We start from the raw sequence: 20985 nt of genomic DNA on the forward strand, positions 1-20985 counted from the left end.
AGCAAAAACAACAAACCAGGAACCGATGAAAGGTCAACTTCCCCCTTGGCTGTGTGTGAGCCCTCCTCCTCCTGGGGGGGTGGCGGGTGAAGGGGGGTGGGGGGGGTCAAGGGGGGGGTCATCACAGATTTGGGGGGGGGGGGGGTAGCTGTTGGGTTTGCTCGAAGCCGTGAGAATCTTTGCGCTCAGATTTGATCAGATGTTTGCCGGCGGGCTCTAGTGGACACTGTGTGTGTGTGAGCGTGTGAGCGTGTGTCTGTGTGTGAGCGCGTGTGTGTGTGTGTGCGCGTGAGCGCGTGTGTGTGAGCGCGTGTGTGTGTGAGCGTGTGTGTGAGCGCGTGTGTGTGTGTGAGCGCGTGTGTGTGAGCGCGTGTGTGTGTGTGTGAGCGTGTGTGTGAGCGCGTGTGTGTGTGAGCGCGTGTGTGTGTGTGTGTGAGCGCGTGTGTGTGTGTGTGAGCGCGTGTGTGTGTGTGAGCGCGTGTGTGTGTGTGAGCGTGAGCGCGTGTGTGTGCGTGAGCGCGTGTGTGTGTGTGTGAGCGCGTGTGTGTGTGTGTGTGAGCGCGTGTGTGTGTGTGTGAGCGCGTGTGTGTGTGTGAGCGCGTGTGTGTGTGTGAGCGCGTGTGTGTGTGTGTGCGTGAGCGCGTGTGTGTGTGTGTGTGCGTGAGCGCGTGTGTGTGTGTGTGTGAGCGCGTGTGTGTGAGCGCGTGTGCGTGTGTGTGAGCGTGTGTGTGTGCGCGTGTGTGTGAGCGTGTGTGTGAGCGCGTGTGTGTGTGTGAGCGCGTGTGTGTGTGTGTGTGTGAGCGTGTGTCTGTGTGTGAGCGCGTGTGTGTGTGTGCGCGTGAGCGCGTGTGTGTGTGTGTGTGAGCGCGTGTGTGTGTGTGAGCGCGTGTGTGTGTGTGCGCGTGAGCGCGTGTGTGTGTGAGCGCGTGTGTGTGTGTGTGTGTGCGTGAGCGCGTGTGTGTGTGTGTGAGCGTGTGTCTGTGTGTGAGCGCGTGTGTGTGTGTGCGCGTGAGCGCGTGTGTGTGTGTGTGTGTGTGAGCGCGTGTGTGTGTGTGTGTGAGCGCGTGTGTGTGTGTGAGCGCGTGTGTGTGTGCATGAGCGCGTGTGTGTGTGCGTGAGCGCGTGTGTTTGTGCGTGAGCGCGTGTGTGTGTGTGTGTGAGCGTGTGTGTGTGTGTGAGCGCGTGTGTGTGTGTGTGCGCGTGAGCGCGTGTGTGTGTGTGTGTGTGAGCGCGTGTGTGTGTGTGTGTGAGCGCGTGTGTGTGTGTGTGTGAGCGCGTGTGTGTGTGAGCGCGTGTGTGTGTGCATGAGCGCGTGTGTGTGCGTGAGCGCGTGTGTGTGTGCGTGAGCGCGTGTGTGTGTGTGTGAGCGTGTGTGTGTGTGTGAGCGCGTGTGTGTGTGTGCGCGTGAGCGCGTGTGTGTGTGTGTGTGTGTGAGCGCGTGTGTGTGTGTGAGCGCGTGTGTGTGTGTGAGCGCGTGTGTGTGTGCATGAGCGCGTGTGTGTGCGTGAGCGCGTGTGTGTGCGTGAGCGCGTGTGTGTGTGTGAGCGCGTGTGTGTGTGTGTGCGTGAGCGCGTGTGTGTGTGTGTGCGTGAGCGTGTGTGTGTGCGTGAGCGCGTGTGTGTGTGTGCGTGAGCGCGTGTGTGTGCGTGAGCGTGAGCGCGTGTGTGTGCGTGAGCGCGTGTGTGTGTGCGTGAGCGTGTGTGTGTGTGCGCGTGAGCGCGTGTGTGTGCGTGAGCGCGTGTGTGTGTGCGTGAGCGCGTGTGTGTGTGTGTGTGCGTGAGCGCGTGTGTGTGTGTGTGCGTGAGCGCGTTGTGTGTGTGCGCGTGCGTGTGTGTGTGCGTGAGCGCGTGTGTGTGTGTGTGCGTGAGCGCGTGTGTTGTGTGCGTGAGCGCGTGTGTGTGTGTGTGTGCGTGAGCGCGCGTGTGTGTGTGTGCGTGAGCGCGCGTGTGTGTGTGTGCGTGAAGCGCGCGTTGTGTGTGTGTGCGTGAGCGCGTGTGTGTGTGCGTGAGCGCGTGTGTGTGTGTGCGTGAGCGCGTGTGTGTGTGTGTGCGTGAGCGCGTGTGTGTGTGTGCGTGAGCGTGTGTGTGTGTGTGTGTGCGTGAGCGCGTGTGTGTGCGTGAGCGCGTGTGTGCGCGTGTGTGTGTGCGTGAGCGTGAGCGCGTGTGTGTGTGTGCGTGAGCGCGTGTGTGTGTGTGCGTGAGCGCGCGTGTGTGTGTGTGCGTGAGCGCGTGTGTGTAGTGTGCGTGAGCGTGTGTGTGTGTGTGTACGTGAGCGCGTGTGTGCGCGTGTGTGTGTGCGTGAGCGTGAGCGCGTGTGTGTGTGTGCGTGAGCGCGTGTGTGTGTGTGCGTGAGCGCGTGTGTGTGTGTGCGTGAGCGCGTGTGTGTGTGTGCGTGAGCGTGTGTGTGTGTGTGTGCGTGAGCGCGCGTGTGTGTGTGCGTGAGCGTGAGCGCGTGTGTGTGTGCGAGTGAGTGTGTGTGTGTTTGTGCGCGTGTCTCTCTCTCCCCGTGTCTCTCCCCATGTCTCTCCTCTCCCCGTGTCTCTCTCCTCCCCGTGTCTCTCCCTGTGTCTCTACCCCCCCCCCCCCCCCCGTGTCTCCCCTTCCTGTGTCTCCTCCCCGTGTCTCTCTCCTCCCCGTGTCTCTCCTCCCCGTGTCTCTACCCCCCCCCCCGTGTCTCCCCTTCCTGTGTCTCCTCCCGTGCTCTCTCCTCCCCGTGTCTCTCCTCCCCGTGTCTCTACCCCCCCCCCCCCCCCGTGTCTCCCCTTCCTGTGTCTCCTCCCCGTGTCTCTCTCTTCCCGTGTCTCTCCCTGTGTCTCTACCCCCCCCCCCACCCCCCCCCCCCCCGTGTCTCCCCTTCCTGTGTCTCCTTCCCGTGTCTCTCTCTCCCCGTGTCTCTCTCTTCCCGTGTCTCTCCCTGTGTCTCTACCCCCCCCCCCCCCCGTCTCCCTTCCTGTGTCTCCTCCCCGGTGTCTCTCTCCTCCCCGTGTCTCTCCTCCCCGTGTCTCTACCCCCCCCCCCCCGTGTCTCCCCTTCCTGTGTCTCCTCCCCGTGTCTCTCTCTCCCCGTGTCTCTCTCTTCCCCGTGTCTCTCCCTGTGTCTCTACCCCCCCCCCCCCCCGTGTCTCCCCTTCCTGTGTCTCCTCCCCGTGTCTCTCTTCTTCCCCGTGTCTCTCCCTGTGTCTCTACCCCCCCCCCCCCCCGTGTCTCCCCTTCCTGTGTTTCCTGCCCGTGTCTCTCTCCTCCCCATGTCTCTCCTCCCCGGTGTCTCTACCCCCCCCCCCCCGCGTCTCTCCCTCTCCACCACCACCACCATCCAGTTCTGTTAACGTCCCCTTCACGCCCCCCCCCCTCCTCTCTCCACCCCCCTCCCCTCCTCCTGCAGGCCCCTCCCCCTTTGGGGGCGGAGCCCGCGCCGTGCCCGTCGTGCGTGCAGAGTGACGTGACGGCAGCGTCTCCCTCTACCACTTGGGCCTGGACCACTGCCTGCCCCTCTGCTCCAGCCCACGGTAAAACGTAGCGTCGCTGTGGGTGGGACACGCTGTGGGTGGGACACGCTGTGGGTGGGGCACGGGGCGGGTGGACACCGGGCGGGGTGGGACACGGTGGGTGGGACACGGTGGGTGGGACGGGGTGGGTGGTGTCATGCGGTGGGTGGGACGGGGTTGTTGGGACGGGACGGGGTGGGTGGGACGCGGGTGTGGGTGGGACGCGGGGTGGGTGGGACACGGTGGGTGGGGACTAAGGATATATGGGGGGGGTAAGGGGAGGGGCCTAAGGGAGGGGGAGGGGCCGATAGTTGAGGGGGCTGGCTACCTGGCTGTCTGCCTGGCTGCCTCAAGTCGCGTTCTCTTGTACACAGGTAGCAACAACAGCAGCTTCCACACTGCCCACCAGGGATTAGTTGTCTGTCGTGCACGAATGCGCTGTCCAACCAAGTTCCTACCTGCCAGAGGTCGCAACCGGGTACCCGATACCCGTACCCTACCCGATACCACGGCTACCCGTACCCGGCCGGGTACGGTAGGCCGTGAGTCACTGGTGAGTCACCATTTGTCACTCATTTCGGGTTGGGTACGGGTAGGGAACGGGTACCCGTACCCGGCCGTACCCCGTACCCTACACGTACGGGGTACCCGTTCCCTACCCGATACCCGGCCGGGTACGGGTGGCCGGGTATCGGGTAGGGTACGGGTAGGGTACGGGTAGGGTACGGGTAGGGGTACGGGTAGGGGTACGGGTAGAGTACGGGTACGGGTAGGGTACGGGTAGGGTACGGGTAGGGTACGGGTAGGGTACGGGTAGGGTACGGGTAGGGTACGGGTAGGGTACGGGTAGGGTACGGGTAGAGTACGGGTAGAGTACGGTAGGGTACGGTAGGGTACGGGTAGGGTACGGGTAGGGTACGGGTAGGGTACGGGTAGGGTACGGGTAGGGTACGGGTAGGGTACGGGTAGGGTACGGGTAGGGACGTGAGTCACGGTGAGTCACTGGTGAGTCACCGTGATTGTCACTCATTTCCCAACGTCTTGTCTCTTCTCACAATTCAAGTTCCTAGAACCAACCCACCCCGCGCCTGCAACGTGGCTTCATCCCAGAGGTCGCAATCGGGTACCCGATACCCGTACCCTATACCCGATACCCGGCCGGGTACGGGTAGGGTACGGGTAAGGAATCGAAACTCGTTTGCGACCTCTGCTAGCTGCCCACACTCCGAAGGAACATGCTTCGCCTTTAGGAAGGCTCCCCAAGAAGCTCTCTCAGTGCAGACGCAGCTTCAACATCCTTGACGTCGTTGTTGTTGTTGTTGACGATGTTGTTGATGTCCGTGTCTCCACAGTGCCTCTTCCCGCTCGAACTCGCACGCCCTCTCTGACCTGATCTCTCCGCGCGGCCTGCGATGGTGTCGGTGATGGGGCGGTGGCGATGGCGGTGGTGTCGGTGATGGGGGCGGTGGCGATGGGAGAGATGATGGGGGTGGCGGCGGCGATGATGGCGGTGGGCCTTGCCGTGGGGAGCCAAGAGACGTCGATGGGACGATGGTGGCCCATCGAGACGTCGATGGGACGATGGTGGCCCCATCGCCGCCGCTGCTGCTGCTGCGCCCGTCGCCCACGCAAACGGTGAGGAATGTTGGCGGTGTGGCCTTCACGGAGGGTCCATCGCCAGCGACATGAACACCATCTCACTCACTCACCCACTCACTCACCCACTCACTCACCCACTCACTCACCCGCCCACCTGTCCACTCACTCACCCGCCCACTCGCCTGCCTACACACTCGCCCACTCACCCGCCCACTCACCCGCCCACCTGTTCACCCACCCACCCGCCCACTCACCCACCCGCCCGCCCACTCACCCACCCACTCACCCACCCACTCACCCACCCACTCACCCACCCACTCACTCACCCACCCACTCACTCACCCACCCACCCACTCACCCACCCACTCACTCACCCAACCACCCATCCGCCCACCCACCCGTCCACTCACCCACTCGTCCACTCATCCACTCACTCACCCACTCACTCACCCACCCACTCACCCACCCACCCACTCACTCACTCACCCACCCACTCGCCCACCCGCCCACCCACCCGTCCACTCATCCACTCACCCACCCACTCACTCACCCACTCACTCACCCACCCACCCACTCACTCACTCACTCACCCACCCACTCGCCCACCCACCCGCCCACCCACCCGTCCACTCATCCACTCACCCACCCACTCACCCGCCCACTCACCCACTCACCCGTCCACCCATTCACCCACCCACTCACTCACTCGACGATGGCGGCAGCGATCCGTCGCTCGCGTGGCTGCACCTTTACCCCGCGTCCGTCGGTTCGTGCCCACCCCCTCCCCCCCCCCCCCTCGTGGCGCAGGTGGCTGGGAAGATTTGACGGGCGTCTGTGGGCACGTCGCTCAGCTCCCCGGCGGGTATCGTGGTGGCGGTGGTGGCGGCGGTGGTGGTGGTGGCGGTGGCGGTTGTGGTGGTGGTGGCGGTGGTGGCGGTGGGAGGATGGGGGCGGTGATGATGGCTCCCTCATCCCTTGCCCGGTGGAACTCCTCGCAACCTTCACCGTCACTCACCCCACCACTCACTCAGCTACCTCCACCACCGTCACTCACCCCACCTCTCACTCAGCTACCTCCACCACCGTCACTCACCCCACCTCTCACTCAGCTACCTCCACCACCGTCACTCACCCCACCACCCACTCAGCTACCTCCACCACCGTCACTCACCCCACCTCTCACTCAGCTACCTCCACCGTCACTCACCCCACCTCTCACTCAGCTACCTCCACCAGCGTCACTCACCCCACCACCCACTCAGCTACCTCCACCACCGTCACTCACCCCACCTCTCACTCAGCTACCTTCACCAGCGTCACTCACCCCACCTCTCACTCAGCTACCTCCACCACCGTCACTCACCCCACCACCCACTCAGCTACCTCCACCACCGTCACTCACCCCACCACCGACTCAGCTACCTCCACCACCGTCACTCACCCCACCTCTCACTCAGCTACCTTCACCACCGTCACTCACCCCACCACCGACTCAGCTACCTCCACCACCGTCACTCACCCCACCTCTCACTCAGCTACCTCCACCACCGTCACTCACCCCACCGCTCACTCAGCTACCTTCACCGTCACTCACCCCACCACTCACTCAGCTACCTCCACCACCGTCACTCACCCCACCACCCACTCAGCTACCTCCACCACCGTCACTCACCCCACCTCTCACTCAGCTACCTCCACCACCGTCACTCACCCCACCACCCACTCAGCTACCTCCACCACCGTCACTCACCCCACCTCTCACTCAGCTACCTTCACCGTCACTCACCCCACCTCTCACTCAGCTACCTCCACCACCGTCACTCACCCCACCACCCACTCAGCTACCTCCACCACCGTCACTCACCCCACCTCTCACTCAGCTACCTCCACCACCGTCACTCACCCCACCTCTCACTCAGCTACCTCCACCACCGTCACTCACCCCACCTCTCACTCAGCTACCTTCACCACCGTCACTCACCCCACCACCCACTCAGCTACCTTCACCGTCACTCACCCCACCTCTCACTCAGCTACCTCCACCACCGTCACTCACCCCACCACCCACTCAGCTACCTCCACCACCGTCACTCACCCCACCTCTCACTCAGCTACCTTCACCACCGTCACTCACCCCACCACCCACTCAGCTACCTCCACCACCGTCACTCACCCCACCTCTCACTCAGCTACCTCCACCACCGTCACTCACCCCACCACCCACTCAGCTACCTCCACCACCGTCACTCACCCCACCTCTCACTCAGCTACCTTCACCGTCACTCACCCCACCTCTCACTCAGCTACCTCCCCCACCGTCACTCACCCCACCACCCACTCAGCTACCTTCACCACCGTCACTCACCCCACCTCTCACTCAGCTACCTCCACCACCGTCACTCACCCCACCTCTCACTCAGCTACCTTCACCGTCACTCACCCCACCTCTCACTCAGCTACCTCCCCCACCGTCACTCACCCCACCACCCACTCAGCTACCTTCACCACCGTCACTCACCCCACCTCTCACTCAGCTACCTCCACCACCGTCACTCACCCCACCTGTCACTCAGCTACCTCCACCACCGTCACTCACCCCACCTCTCACTCAGCTACCTCCACCACCGTCACTCACCCCACCTCTCACTCAGCTACCTTCACCACCGTCACTCACCCCACCACCCACTCAGCTACCTTCACCGTCACTCACCCCACCTCTCACTCAGCTACCTCCACCATCGTCACTCACCCCACCACCCACTCAGCTACCTCCACCACCGTCACTCACCCCACCACCCACTCAGCTACCTCCACCACCGTCACTCACCCCACCTCTCACTCAGCTACCTTCACCACCGTCACTCACCCCACTTCTCACTCAGCTACCTCCACCACCGTCACTCACCCCACCTCTCACTCAGCTACCTCCACCACCGTCACTCACCCCACCACTCACTCAGCTACCTTCACCACCGTCACTCACCCCACCACCCACTCAGCTACCTCCACCACCGTCACTCACCCCACCACCCACTCAGCTACCTCCACCACCGTCACTCACCCCACCTCTCACTCAGCTACCTTCACCACCGTCACTCACCCCACCTCTCACTCAGCTACCTCCACCACCGTCACTCACCCCACCACTCACTCAGCTACCTTCACCACCGTCACTCACCCCACCACCCACTCAGCTACCTCCACCACCGTCACTCACCCCACCACCCACTCAGCTACCTCCACCACCGTCACTCACCCCACCTCTCACTCAGCTACCTTCACCACCGTCACTCACCCCACCTCTCACTCAGCTACCTCCACCACCGTCACTCACCCCACCTCTCACTCAGCTACCTCCACCACCGTCACTCACCCCACCTCTCACTCAGCTACCTTCACCACCGTCACTCACCCCACCACCCACTCAGCTACCTCCACCACCGTCACTCACCCCACCACCCACTCAGCTACCTCCACCACCGTCACTCACCCCACCTCTCACTCAGCTACCTCCACCACCGTCACTCACCCCACCACTCACTCAGCTACCTTCACCACCGTCACTCACCCCACCACCCACTCAGCTACCTCCACCACCGTCACTCACCCCCACCACCCACTCAGCTACCTCCACCACCGTCACTCACCCCACCTCTCACTCAGCTACCTTCACCACCGTCACTCACCCCACCTCTCACTCAGCTACCTCCACCACCGTCACTCACCCCACCTCTCACTCAGCTACCTCCACCACCGTCACTCACCCCACCTCTCACTCAGCTACCTTCACCACCGTCACTCACCCCACCACCCACTCAGCTACCTCCACCACCGTCACTCACCCCACCACCCACTCAGCTACCTCCACCACCGTCACTCACCCCACCTCTCACTCAGCTACCTCCACCACCGTCACTCACCCCACCACTCACTCAGCTACCTTCACCACCGTCACTCATCCCACCTCTCACTCAGCTACCTCCACCATCGTCACTCACCCCACCACCCACTCAGCTACCTCCACCACCGTCACTCACCCCACCTCTCACTCAGCTACCTCCACCACCGTCACTCACCCCACCACTCACTCAGCTACCTTCACCACCGTCACTCATCCCACCTCTCACTCAGCTACCTCCACCATCGTCACTCACCCCACCACCCACTCGGCTACCTCCTCCACCCACTCAGCAACCGTCACCCACTCAGCCACCACCTCTAGCTAGTGGGGGATTAGCTAATGGGGGATTAGTTAATGGGGGATTAGTTAATGGGGGATTAGCTAATGGGGGATTAGTTAATGGGGGATTAGCTAATGGGGGATTAGTTAACGGGCAGCTGGTTAATGGGCGGCGAGCCAACGGGCAGCTCAGTGACAAGCTCGCTAATGGGCACCCAGTTAATGGGGGGCTGGGTAATGGGGGGCTGGGTAATGGGGGGCTGGGTAACGGGGGGCTGGGTAATGGGGGGCTGGGTAACGGGGGGCTGGGTAATGGGGGGCTGGGTAACGGGGGATTAGTCAAAGGGTTGATCGGCATCGTTGGTGGAGGTGGTGGTGGTGGAGGTGATGGTGGATGGGAAGTCAGAGGAAGAACTGGTGGAGGTGGTCGACTAGGAGGTGGAGGAGGTAGAGGTGGAGTAGTAGTTGGTGGAGGTGGACCATCTCTAACAGCTGTGGATGCACGCACCGCCCCCTGGTCAAACTCTCTCCTCCGTCGCTTCATCCGCCCCTCCCGGTCGGGGTGGACAACGGGCGGCAGCAGCAGCCACTCGCCCACCACCTCCACCACCTCCACCATCACCTCGTCATCGTCGTCGTCGTCGCCGCTAATGGGTCCCTTCGGCAACGGCGGTGCGGTGAAGTACGGCGGCTACCGTGCCAAGGGGCAATCGGCTTCACCGATACCTCCGCCTGATCATCATCATCCACCTACTCATCCACCTACTCATCCATCTACTCGTCCACCTCATCATCCACCTACTCATCCATCTACTCATCCACCTCATCATCCACCTACTCATCCGCCTACTCGTCAATCTACTCGTCAATCTTCACGTCCACCTACTCATCATCCACATCATCATCAATCTACGCATCAATCTCATCCACCAACTCACCCACCTACTCATCATCCACCAACTCACCCACCTACTCATCATCCACCAACTCACCCACCTACTCATCGTCCACCAACTCACCCACCTACTCCACCTCATCAACCACACCATCCTCCTGTCCATCCACCTCATCATCCACCAACTCACCCACCTACTCATCATCCACCAACTCACCCACCTACTCATCATCCACCAACTCACCCACCTACTCCACCTCATCAACCACACCATCCTCCTGTCCATCCACCTCATCATCCACCAACTCACCCACCTACTCATCATCCACCTCATCAGCCACACCATCCACCAACTCATCCACCTACTCATCATCCACCAACTCACCCACCTACTCCACCTCACCAGCCCCACCCTCGCCTTCCGCGCCGTCAGCCCGTCGTGGTTTGGCCGTTCTCGCCGGCACCGATCGGCAAGCGGCACGACAACAACAACGTGGAGCTGCTGGTGGTGGAGGTGGTGGACGAGATGGTGGACAAGGCGGTGGTGGTGGACGAGGAGGTGGAGGCGGCAAAGACTCAAAGACTCCGCAAGATGCTCAAGCGGCTGCAGAGGAAGCGGCAGGAGGTTGAGTCTCTGGACGAGGCGACGTTGCCGAGGTCGACGGGTCCGTCGGTTCGCACCGCCGCCGCCGCCGGGAGGAGGAGAAGCAGCTCGGCCATCGACGCCATCAGGAGGAACGCCGCCACCATCAACGGCAACATCAACGCCGGGAGGAGGAACGCCACCATCATCAACGGCGACATCAACGCCATCAACGCCGAGAGAAGGAACGCCACCATCATCAACGGCGACATCAACGGCGACATCAACACCAGGAGGACGAACGCCACCACCATCAACGGCGACATCAACGCCATCAACGCCAGGAGGACGAACGCCACCACCATCAACGGCGACATCAACGGCGACATCAACGCCAGGAGGACGAACGCCACCACCATCAACGGCGACATCAACGCCATCAACGCCAGGAGGACGAACGCCACCACCATCAACGGCGACATTGACGCCATCACCGCCGGCGTCACGGCCAGGTCGGCGCCCGTCGGTTCGGGCCGGTGGGCAGCGGCAGCGATGGAGGAGGAGGAGCGGCGGGGCGATGGCGGAGGGCTCGACGCCGAGCTGCTGGCGCTGTGCGCGCGGCTGACTGGCTCGGAGCCTCCCACCACCATCGCCACCACCACGGTGGGTGGTGGTGGTGACGGTGGTGGTGGTGACGGTGGTGGTGACGGTGGTGGCGGTGGTGGTGACGGTGGTGGTGGTGGTGACGGTGGCGGTGGTGGTGGTGGCGGTGGTGGTGACGGTGGTGGTGGTGGTGGCGGTGACGATCTTGACGACTTCCTCTTGGAGCTACTGAACGGCGGCGCCGCCTCTGCAACCGACGCTGCCGTCCGAGGGTCGGAGGTCGTCGCCTTCGGGGGTGGAGGAGGAGAAGGAGGTGGAGGAGAAGTTGGAGGAGGAGGTGGACTTCCTGACGACTTTTGCGGCCCAACTTTGTGGGACGTCAGCCTGTGGCTGTGACGTTTCGGAGCCGGGAATCATGGCGGGGTGCGGAAATCTTTTCTTTCCGCCCCGAAAACGTAAACCGGAGGAATGCGGCGACGATGATGATGATTTCGATTTAAAGCTTTCGTGACTGCAGAGATTCATCTTCTTGGTTCTTTCGGTAAAGTCGTCACGTAGAAGGGAAATAATAATATAATAAAAATAAAACATAATAAAATACATTTCTCACGACGTTTCGGCCACAACGCAAGCAGCCGTCCTCAGGTGAAGAACAGGTCTGTCAGACGCTGTCTTTCCGACAGACCTGTTCTTCACCTGAGGACGGCTGCTTGTGTTGTGGCCGAAACGTCGTGAGAATTATTTTATTTTATTATTTTTATTGTTTCCATTCTACGTGACTTTACCAAGAAGATGATGATGATGATGATGGGGTGGTGGTGGTGGTGGTGGTTGTTGAAGATCCTCCGCAAACCCACGGCGAGGGTTGGTGGGTCGCACGCGGATGGGCGTGCGGGGCGGGGTGTGTGTGTTGATTGAGGAGGGAGCCCTAACCCCCCCCCCCCTGGATTTTGACGAGAGAGGAACGTCACAGCAGCTAACAGCACTTGCCCCCATCTCGCCCCCTAACGCTGTGTTATGTTCCGGAGATGTGGCTGTCCTATGGAGAGCCTGACTCCTGCCCTAGTAACGTGGAATGCCCCCCTCCCTGTCTACCGGCCTGTGGTCGGGCGGGGTGGGGGGGTGGGTGCCCAGCCCTTCGTGTGGCGATGATCGTGGCGACTATACGGACGGACGGAGTGGTCCCTGCTGTTGACTTTCACTCTTTACTCACCGTACTCCACCGTTCTATCAGTCAATTTCGATTTGAAGCTTTCGTGACTGCAGGGATTCATCTTGTTGGTTCTTTCGGTAAAGTCGTCACGTAGAAGGGAAGTAATAAAATAATAAAACAATAAAATAAAACGTAATTAAATATCGTTTTAAAGCTTTCGTGACTGCAGGGATTCATCTTGTTGGTTCTTTCGGTAAAGTCGTAACGTAGAAGGGAAGTAATAAAATAATAAAAATAAAACATAAAATAATAAAAATAAAAGTCATTAAATTTCGATTTAAAGCTTTCGTGACTGCAGCAGGGATTCATCTTGTTGGTTCTTTCGGTAAAGTCACGTAGAAGGGAAGTAATAAAATAATAAAAATAAAACATAAAATTATAAAAATAGAACGTCATTAAATTTCGATTTGAAGCTTTCGTGACTGCAGCAGGGATTCATCTTATTGGTTCTTTCGGTAAAGTCACGTAGAAGGGAAGTAATAAAATAATAAAAATAAAACATAAAATTATAAAAATAAAACGTCATTAAATTTCGATTTAAAGCTTTCGTGACTGCAGCAGGGATTCATCTTATTGGTTCTTTCGGTAAAGTCACGTAGAAGGGAAGTAATACTGGTAGGAATGAAGTGAACCAGCCTACAATAGATTATATCGTCCGTCCTTCCGTCCGATGTCCGATTAGGTGTAGCAGCATCGCCCCCTACTGCAAACACTTGGCAGGACCCTACAAAAACCTTTAAACTCAGTGACGCGTTCCTGGCTAAACAAGTGTAACATTCCCTTATAATTCCCTGAGATAGTTTTTAATTAAAACATTTAAATAAAAAATTAACTCACAGCGGCCTAAAGCCTACAGCTAGGCTTAAAGCCTAGAACTAGGCCTCAAACTCTCCCTTCGTATCGTACCCCCGCGTGTGTGAAAGGGAGTTAATGTTTAACAATGTTACATTCCCTGATGTTTTTTTTTCAATAGACACATTTAAAGCTTTTACATTAATAATTAAAACATTTAAATTAAACATTAACTCACAGCGGCCTAAAGCCTACAGCTAGGCCTAAAGCCTAGAACTAGGCCTCAAACTCTCCCTTCGTATCGTCCGATTAGGTGTAGCAGCATCGCCCCCTACTGCAAACACTTGGCAGGACCCTACAAAAACCTTTACACTCAGTGAGGCTTTCCTGGCTAAACAAGTGTAATAATACATGATGTTTATATTCTATGGTTATTCGTTCCTACCAGCCCACCCCGCAGGGACCTGTTAAAATGCTTCTATCGGTCAAGTCGAGTAGGTAGACAAAAGGAAATGGATCACGACGTTTCGACCGCAACGCAAGCGATCGTCGTCAAGCGGAACGCCGCGGTGATCTGTTTATGATGTTTCTACCCACGTGACTTTACCCAGAGCACCAAGGGGTGTGGATTCCTGTAGTCGCGACGGATTCAAATCAAGATCGATTCTCTGATAACACTGGTCAACACACTTTTTCTGGCATGAGGTTTTAAGGTAATTTTGAGCAGTGCTGATTCCAAATCTGGCATCAGTTTTTGTCTATCACATCGGGTTTTTGAGATATCAAACATGGCATTTTCAATAAAAACTGCGGAAGAAAAATATTAAATGAATGTGGATGTCTACATAAAATGATGATATTATAAACACACTTTCCTAAAAAACAGCACCGCATTTTAACACTAAAGCAGTCACCGACTCGCAACAACTTGCAATCATAAGTGACGGGGTTAATTTCGGGTAAAATCAATGAAAATGGGGGTATGCCGATAGCATAAAAATGAGATGTGATTGAGCAAATCTGAGATCAGATTTGGAATCGGCACCCTGAAGAAATTAGTCTAGAACAGCTGCAAAAGTCCAGGCCAGAATTTGTTTTTTGTTGACCAGTGTAATATGATGGTGCATTGTCTTTGAAACTGATTGGTCCACACCCAGAGACCGCTTTCTTTTGAGCCTCATCTCAAAGGTGAATATCTTTCCGTTGAAATAGTTTGTGACGTTTCGCCAGCAATAACAACCAGCTTGATCAAGCGACAGACACATTTGTGCAGAAGTCCACCTGTTTCGTTCCTTATACAGAGAGGCGTAGATGCGTCGAACACGCTTCTGGCCCTCTTGATCGTGACTACGACGACGATGACGATGATGAGAGAGAGACACGCAAACTCAACCGGGCTGTGTTGTTGTTGATGGGAGCCCCCCGTGTGGCTTCGATGATGTTGGATGGGCACTTGTAAATTCTTTTGACTCGCGATGATACTGGGCAGGGATTGTGTTTGGCGGCGGTATTTAATTGCCGCGCGGAACTTTGTGGATGCTTCATGGCAACACCCACCTCGTGTTTTTTTTTTGTATCACTGAATAAAATGCGTCGAATCAAAACCTGGGGACTGGACTTTCTCTCTGGGCTTGTGGGAAGGCTTTTTATTACACTGGGAGTGGGTGAGCGAGTTGGTGAGCGAGTGGGTGAGTTAATGAGTGAGTGGTTGACGCGAGTGGGTGAGTTGATGAGCGAGTGGGTGAGTTAATGAGTGAGTGGTTGACGCGAGTGGGGGTGAGTTGATGAGCGAGTGGGTGGGTGAGCGAGTGGGTGAGTTGAGTGAGTGGGTGGTGTGAGCGAGTGGGTGGGTGATCGAGCGAGTTGGTGAGCGAGTGGGGTGAGCGAGTTGGTGAGCGAGTGGGTGAGCGAGTCGGTGAGCGAGTGGGTGAGTTCATGAGAGTGGTTGACGCGAGTGGGTGAGTTGATGAGCGAGTGGGTGGGTGAGCGAGTGAGTTGGTGGGTGAGCTGGTAAGCGACTGGGTGAGCGAGTCGGTGAGCGAGTGGGTGAGTTCATGAGTGAGTGGTTGAGCGAATGGGTGAGTTGATGAGCGAGTGGGTGGGTGATCGAGTGAGTTGGTGGGTGAGTTGGTGGGTGAGTGGGTCAGCGAGTGGGCGAGTTGGTGGGTGAGTGGGTGAGCGAGTGGGTGAGTTGGTGAGCGAATGGGTGAGCGGGTGAGTGAACGGGTGAGCGAGTGGGTGAGTGGGAGAGCGACTGGGTGAGTGGGTCACCGAGTGGGTGAGTTGGTGAGCGAGTGTGTGAGCGAGTGGGTGAGCGAGTGTGTGAGCGAGTGGGTGAGCGAGTGGGTGAACGAGTGAGTGAGCGAGTGGGTGAACGAGTGAGTGAGCGAGTGGGTGAGCGAGTGGGTGAGCGAAGTGATGAGCGAATGGGTGAGCGAGTGGGTGAACGAGTGAGTGGTGTGAACGAGTGAGTGGGTGAACGAGTGAGTGAGTGAGCGAGTGGGTGAACGAGTGAGTGTGTGAGCGAGTGGGTGAGCGAATGGGTGAGCGAGTGGGTGAACGAGTGAGCGAGCGAGTGTGTATCTGCCGCTTTCCCTCGACGTCCGCGCATTTGGCTGGCTCCATCTCCGGGTTGAATTTCCACCACTCGTAGCAAATGCAAACCTTTTATTATCAATAATCTGATCACTCATCACACGTGAACAATCAATAAATATGCCCTCGGCACGGCCGTGTGAATACACGCACAGAGATCTACATTTTGACTTAGGGACCGTCCATAAATGACGTCACGCGAATTTTGGACCCCCTCCCTCCCTTCGTCATACGACGTCACAAAAAGTCAGACCCCACCCCCCCCCCCCTCAAATATGACGTCTCAAAAGCTCTGCCCCCCCCCCCCTCAAAAAAATATAAAACATGCTTCAAATCGCGATTGAAAGTTTTCGTGACTGCAGGGATTCATCTTCTTGGTTCTTTCGGTAAAGTCACGTCGAATGGAAATAATAAAATAATAAAAATAATAAAAATAAAACAATAAAATACAATTCTCACGACGTTTCGGCCACAACGCAAGCAGCCGTCCTCAGGTGGAGAACAGGTCTGTCGGAAAGACAGCGTCTGAATGAAACACCACCAGGCTTGGAGCATCTATTTAAGCTGGGATGGAGGGGGGAAGAGCGCCTTGACAAAATAATTTGCATATCAAGAGGAATTTAGCATATTTATGGGAAATGCAGATATGCGATTAGTACTACTTGTGAAATGCGTAGGAGGTTTGGCGGGGGGTTTAAAGTCAGGAATCAGTAGAGATTTTCCAGGAATCGGTAGAAATCTTCCACGAATCTGCAGAAACCTTCCAAGAATCTGCAGAAATCTTCCAAGAATCTGTAGAAATCTTCAAAGAATCAGTAGAAATCTTCCAAGAATCTGTAGAGATCTTCAAAGAATCTGTAGAAATCTTCAAAGAATCTGCAGAAATCTTCCAAGAATCTGCAGAAATCTTCCAAGAATCTGCAGAAATCTTCAAAGAATCTGCAGAAATCTTCCAAGAATCTGCAGAAATCTTCCAAGAATCTGTAGAAATCTTCCAAGAATCTGCAGAAATCTTCCAAGAATCTGCAGAGATCTTCCAAGAATCTGCAGAAATCTTCCAAGAATCTGCAGAAATCTTCCAAGAATCTGCAAAAATCTTCCAAGAATCTGTAGAAATCTTCCAAGAATCTGCAGAAATCTTCCAAGAATCTGCAGAAATCTTCCAAGAATCTGTAGAAATCTTCCAAGAATCTGCAGAAATCTTCCAAGAATCTGCAGAAATCTTCCAAGAATCTGTAGAAATCTTCCAAGAATCTGCAGACATCTTCCAAGAATCTGCAGAAATCTTCCAAGAATCTGCAGACATCTTCCAAGAATCTGCAGAAATCTTCCAAGAATCTGTAGAAATCTTCCAAGAATCTGCAGAAATCTTCCAAGAATCTGTAGAAATCTTCAAAGAATCTGCAGAAATCTTCAAAGAATCTGCAGAAATCTTCCAAGAATCTGCAGAAATCTTCCAAGAATCTGCAGAAATCTTCCAAGAATCTGCAGAAATCTTCAAAGAATCTGTAGAAATCTTCAAAGAATCTGCAGAAATCTTCCAAGAATCTGTAGAAAAATCTTCAAAGAATCTGCAGAAATCTTCCAAGAATCTGCAGAAATCTTCCAAGAATCAGCAGAAATCTTCCAAGAATCTGTAGAAAAATCTTCAAAGAATCTGCAGAAATCTTCAAAGAATCTGCAGAAAAATCTTCAAAGAATCTGCAGAAATCTTCCAAGAATCTGTAGATCCGAGATGGCTCGACGCCCCGCGTGGCGCGTGCCGGCTCAGCCAATCACCACTCGAGCTGCACGTAGCGCCTCATGATTGGCGGCAGCTGCGCGTGGAGGAGGCGCCCCGCCAGTCACGTGACGGCGGAGGGCGATGCGCGCGCTGCGCGCGAGGGAGCGCGGCTCCTCTGAGGGGGGCGGGGCAAGTTGGGGGGGGGGGGGGAGGGGTAAACAGGCGCGGACTTTGTGTGAATCCGCGTACGCTCTCTCGGACTTCTTTCGCGTTCTACGTTAGCCACCAGCCGAATGACATCAAACTATAACACCTGTTATTTAACTGTTATTTAACTCACTCTGTTGTTATCAACGAGTCTTCTTACACACTTTTATTAAACTCACTCTGTTGTTGTTGTTATAAACGAGTCTTCTTACACACTTTCATTTAACTCACTCTGTCTGTTGTTGTTGTTATAAACGAGTCTTCTTACACACTTTTTTTTTCGATTTAAAGCTTCTTTCGTGACTGCAGGGATTCATCTTCTTGGTTCTTTCGGTAAAGTCACGTAGAAGGGAAATAATAAAATAATAAAAATACGACATAATACAAATAAAACGTAATAAAATTTCGATGTAAAGCTTTCGTGACTGCAGGGATTCATCTACTTGGTTCTTTCGGTAAAGTCACGTAGAAGGGAAATAATAAAATAATAAAAATACAATTATTCTCACGACGTTTCGGCCACAACGCAAGCAGCCGTCATCAGGTGTAGAACAGGTCTGTCGATAATTATTTTATAATGTTTTATTTGTATTATTTTATTAATTCCATTCTACGTGACTTTACCGAAAGAACCAAGAAGACGCTTTCATTTAACTCACTCTGTCTGTTGTTGTTTTTATAAACGAGTCTTCTTAGACGCTTTCATTTAACTCACTCTGTTGTTGTTGTTGTTATAAACGAGTCTTCTTAGACGCTTTCATTTAACTCACTCTGTCTGTTGTTGTCTCCTCAAATCTTGTAACTCATCTTCTTGGTTCTTTCGGTAAAGTCACGTAGAAGGGAAACAATTAAATCATTAAAATATAAAACAATAAAATTCTCACGACGTTTTGACTGCAACACAAGCAGTCGAAACGTCGTGATAATTTTATTGTTTTATATTTTTATTATTTTATAATTTCCCTTCTACGTGACTTTACCGAAAGAAACCAAAAATATAATACAAATTGTTTTGTTTGCCAGAAATAAGCAAAAAAAAAATTTAACTTTTTTTTTAAACACGCTTTTTTAAATATATATTATTTTCTACTTTTTAGTGTCATCAAATATTGTAACCAAATTTTATTTCATCGTCACATCCTAAACATGAATGTCCTGTAGTAATGGCAGAACTCCACTACTCCGTTACACCCTTGACCTGGTCACAAAAATACAAAATAATCCACTACAGCCACTCACATCCCACAAACCCACAAAGTCCCCACCACGGAGCTCCTCCTCTCAGCGCCCCCGCCCCCCGCCATTCACTTTCTCACCTCGAGCCCTCAGGATGAGCTCCGCCGTGGGGCCACGTGGCCTCCCAGTCTCGTCCAGGAGGCTGCCCAGACGGACGAGGTACGGGTTCGCTCCAGCGTCCAGCAGCAGCTGAGCAACCGCCAGGGCAGCTGCTGCCCCATCGCCACCACCGCCAGCTGCCCCCGCTGCCCAGCTGCTGCCCCTGCTGCCCCTGCCGCCCTCTGAGGTGCGGCAGTAGCGGCGAGCCAGCGTCTCGAGGCAGGAGCAGCAGTAGCTGCCCGGGTCACGTGACCCGCTAGCTGCTGCTGCTGCTCCTATTGTTGTTGGGTCGTATCGGTTAGGTGGTGGTGGTGGTGGTGGAGGTGGTGGTGGAGGTGGTGGAGGTGGTGGAGGTGAAACACCTGGGTCGTTTGGTACAGGTGGTGGTGGAACACCTGGGTCATATGGGACAGGTGGTGGTGGTGGTGGTGGTGGAGGTGAAACACCTGGGTCGTTTGGGACAGGTGGTGGTGGAGATGGTGGAGGTGAAACACCTGGGTCGTTTGGGACAGGTGGAGGTGGAGGAGGTGATGGAGGTGAAACACCTGGGTCGTTTGGGACAGGTGGAGGTGGTGGAGGTGGAGGAGGTGGTGGAGGTGGAACACCTGGGTCGTTTGACACAGGTGGTGGTGGTGGTGGAGGTGGTGGAGGTGGTGGAGATGAAACACCTGGGTCATATGGGACAGGTGGTGGTGGTGGAGGTGGTGGAGGTGAAACACCTGGGTCGTTTGGGACAGGTGGTGGTGGAGGTGGTGGAGGTGGTGGAGGTGGTGGAGGTGGTGGAGATGAAACACCTGGGTCATATGGGACAGGTGGTGGTGGTGGAGGTGGTGGAGGTGAGACACCTGGGTCGTTTGGGACAGGTGGTGGTGGAGGTGTAAGAGATAAATGAGATGGAGGATGTGGAGATGGAGGAGATAGAGGAGGAGATGGATGAGGTGATGGAGAAAGAGGTGTAGGTGGTGGATGAGATGATGGAGGTGGAGGTGGTGGATGAGATGGTGGAGGAGGTGGAGGAGGTTGAGATGATGGATGAGATGGTGGAGGAGGTGGTTGAGATGATGGAGGAGGTGGAGGTGGTGGATGAGATGATGGATGAGATGATGGAGGAGGTGGTTGAGATGATGGAGGAGGTGGAGGATGAGATGATGATGGAGGTGGAGGAGGTTGAGATGATGGATGAGATGATGGAGGAGGTGGAGGTGGAGGAGGTTGAGATGATGGATGAGATGATGGATGAGATGATGGAGGAGATGGATGAGATGATGAAGGAGGAGGAGGAGGTGGAGATGATGGATGAGATGATGGAGGTGGTTGAGATGATGGATGAGATGATGGATGAGATGATGGAGTAGGAGGAGGTGGAGGAGGTGGTGGATGATGAGGTGGTGGATGATGAGGTGGTGATCCGCGACCGACAGGCGACGTGACCCTCGTCCAGGCGCCGTTGAAGTCTGGGTCTGCGCCCCCCTGGAGCAGAAGCCGAACCAACTCCACGTGGGCCTGCATCACGGCCAGGTAGAGGGGGCCTGGGGGGTGATGGGGGTGATGGGGGTGATGGGGGTGGTGGTGATGGGAGTAGTGGGGGTGGTGGTGGGGGTCGTGGGGGTGGTGGGGGTCGTGGGGGTGGTGGGGGTGATGGTGGTGATGGGGGTGATGGGGGTGGTGGGAATGATGGGGGTGATGGGGGTGGTGGGGGTGATGGGGGTGATGGGGGTTATGGGGGTGGTGATGGGGGTGGTGATGGGAGTGGTGGGGGTGGTGGTGGGGGTCGTGG

General features: G+C 55.9%; 1 protein-coding gene across 1 annotated transcript in view; it reads right to left on the reverse strand.

Moving 5' to 3' along the window:
- Nucleotides 1-17710: 17710 nt before the first annotated feature.
- LOC144953253 (N-alpha-acetyltransferase 15, NatA auxiliary subunit-like) overlaps nt 17711-20985 on the reverse strand; it is a 36897-nt gene continuing 33622 nt past the window's right edge. The window contains exons 11-13 of the mRNA XM_078883824.1: nt 20624-20737; nt 19190-19321; nt 17711-17841 (exon numbers count right to left, since the gene is read on the reverse strand). Coding sequence (XP_078739950.1) covers nt 17711-17841; nt 19190-19321; nt 20624-20737 — 377 coding nt within the window. The remainder of the gene's footprint in view (nt 17842-19189; nt 19322-20623; nt 20738-20985) is intronic.

The sequence above is a fragment of the Lampetra fluviatilis genome, chromosome 73 (assembly GCF_964198595.1).
Source record: "Lampetra fluviatilis chromosome 73, kcLamFluv1.1, whole genome shotgun sequence".
Taxonomy (NCBI): domain Eukaryota; kingdom Metazoa; phylum Chordata; class Hyperoartia; order Petromyzontiformes; family Petromyzontidae; genus Lampetra; species Lampetra fluviatilis.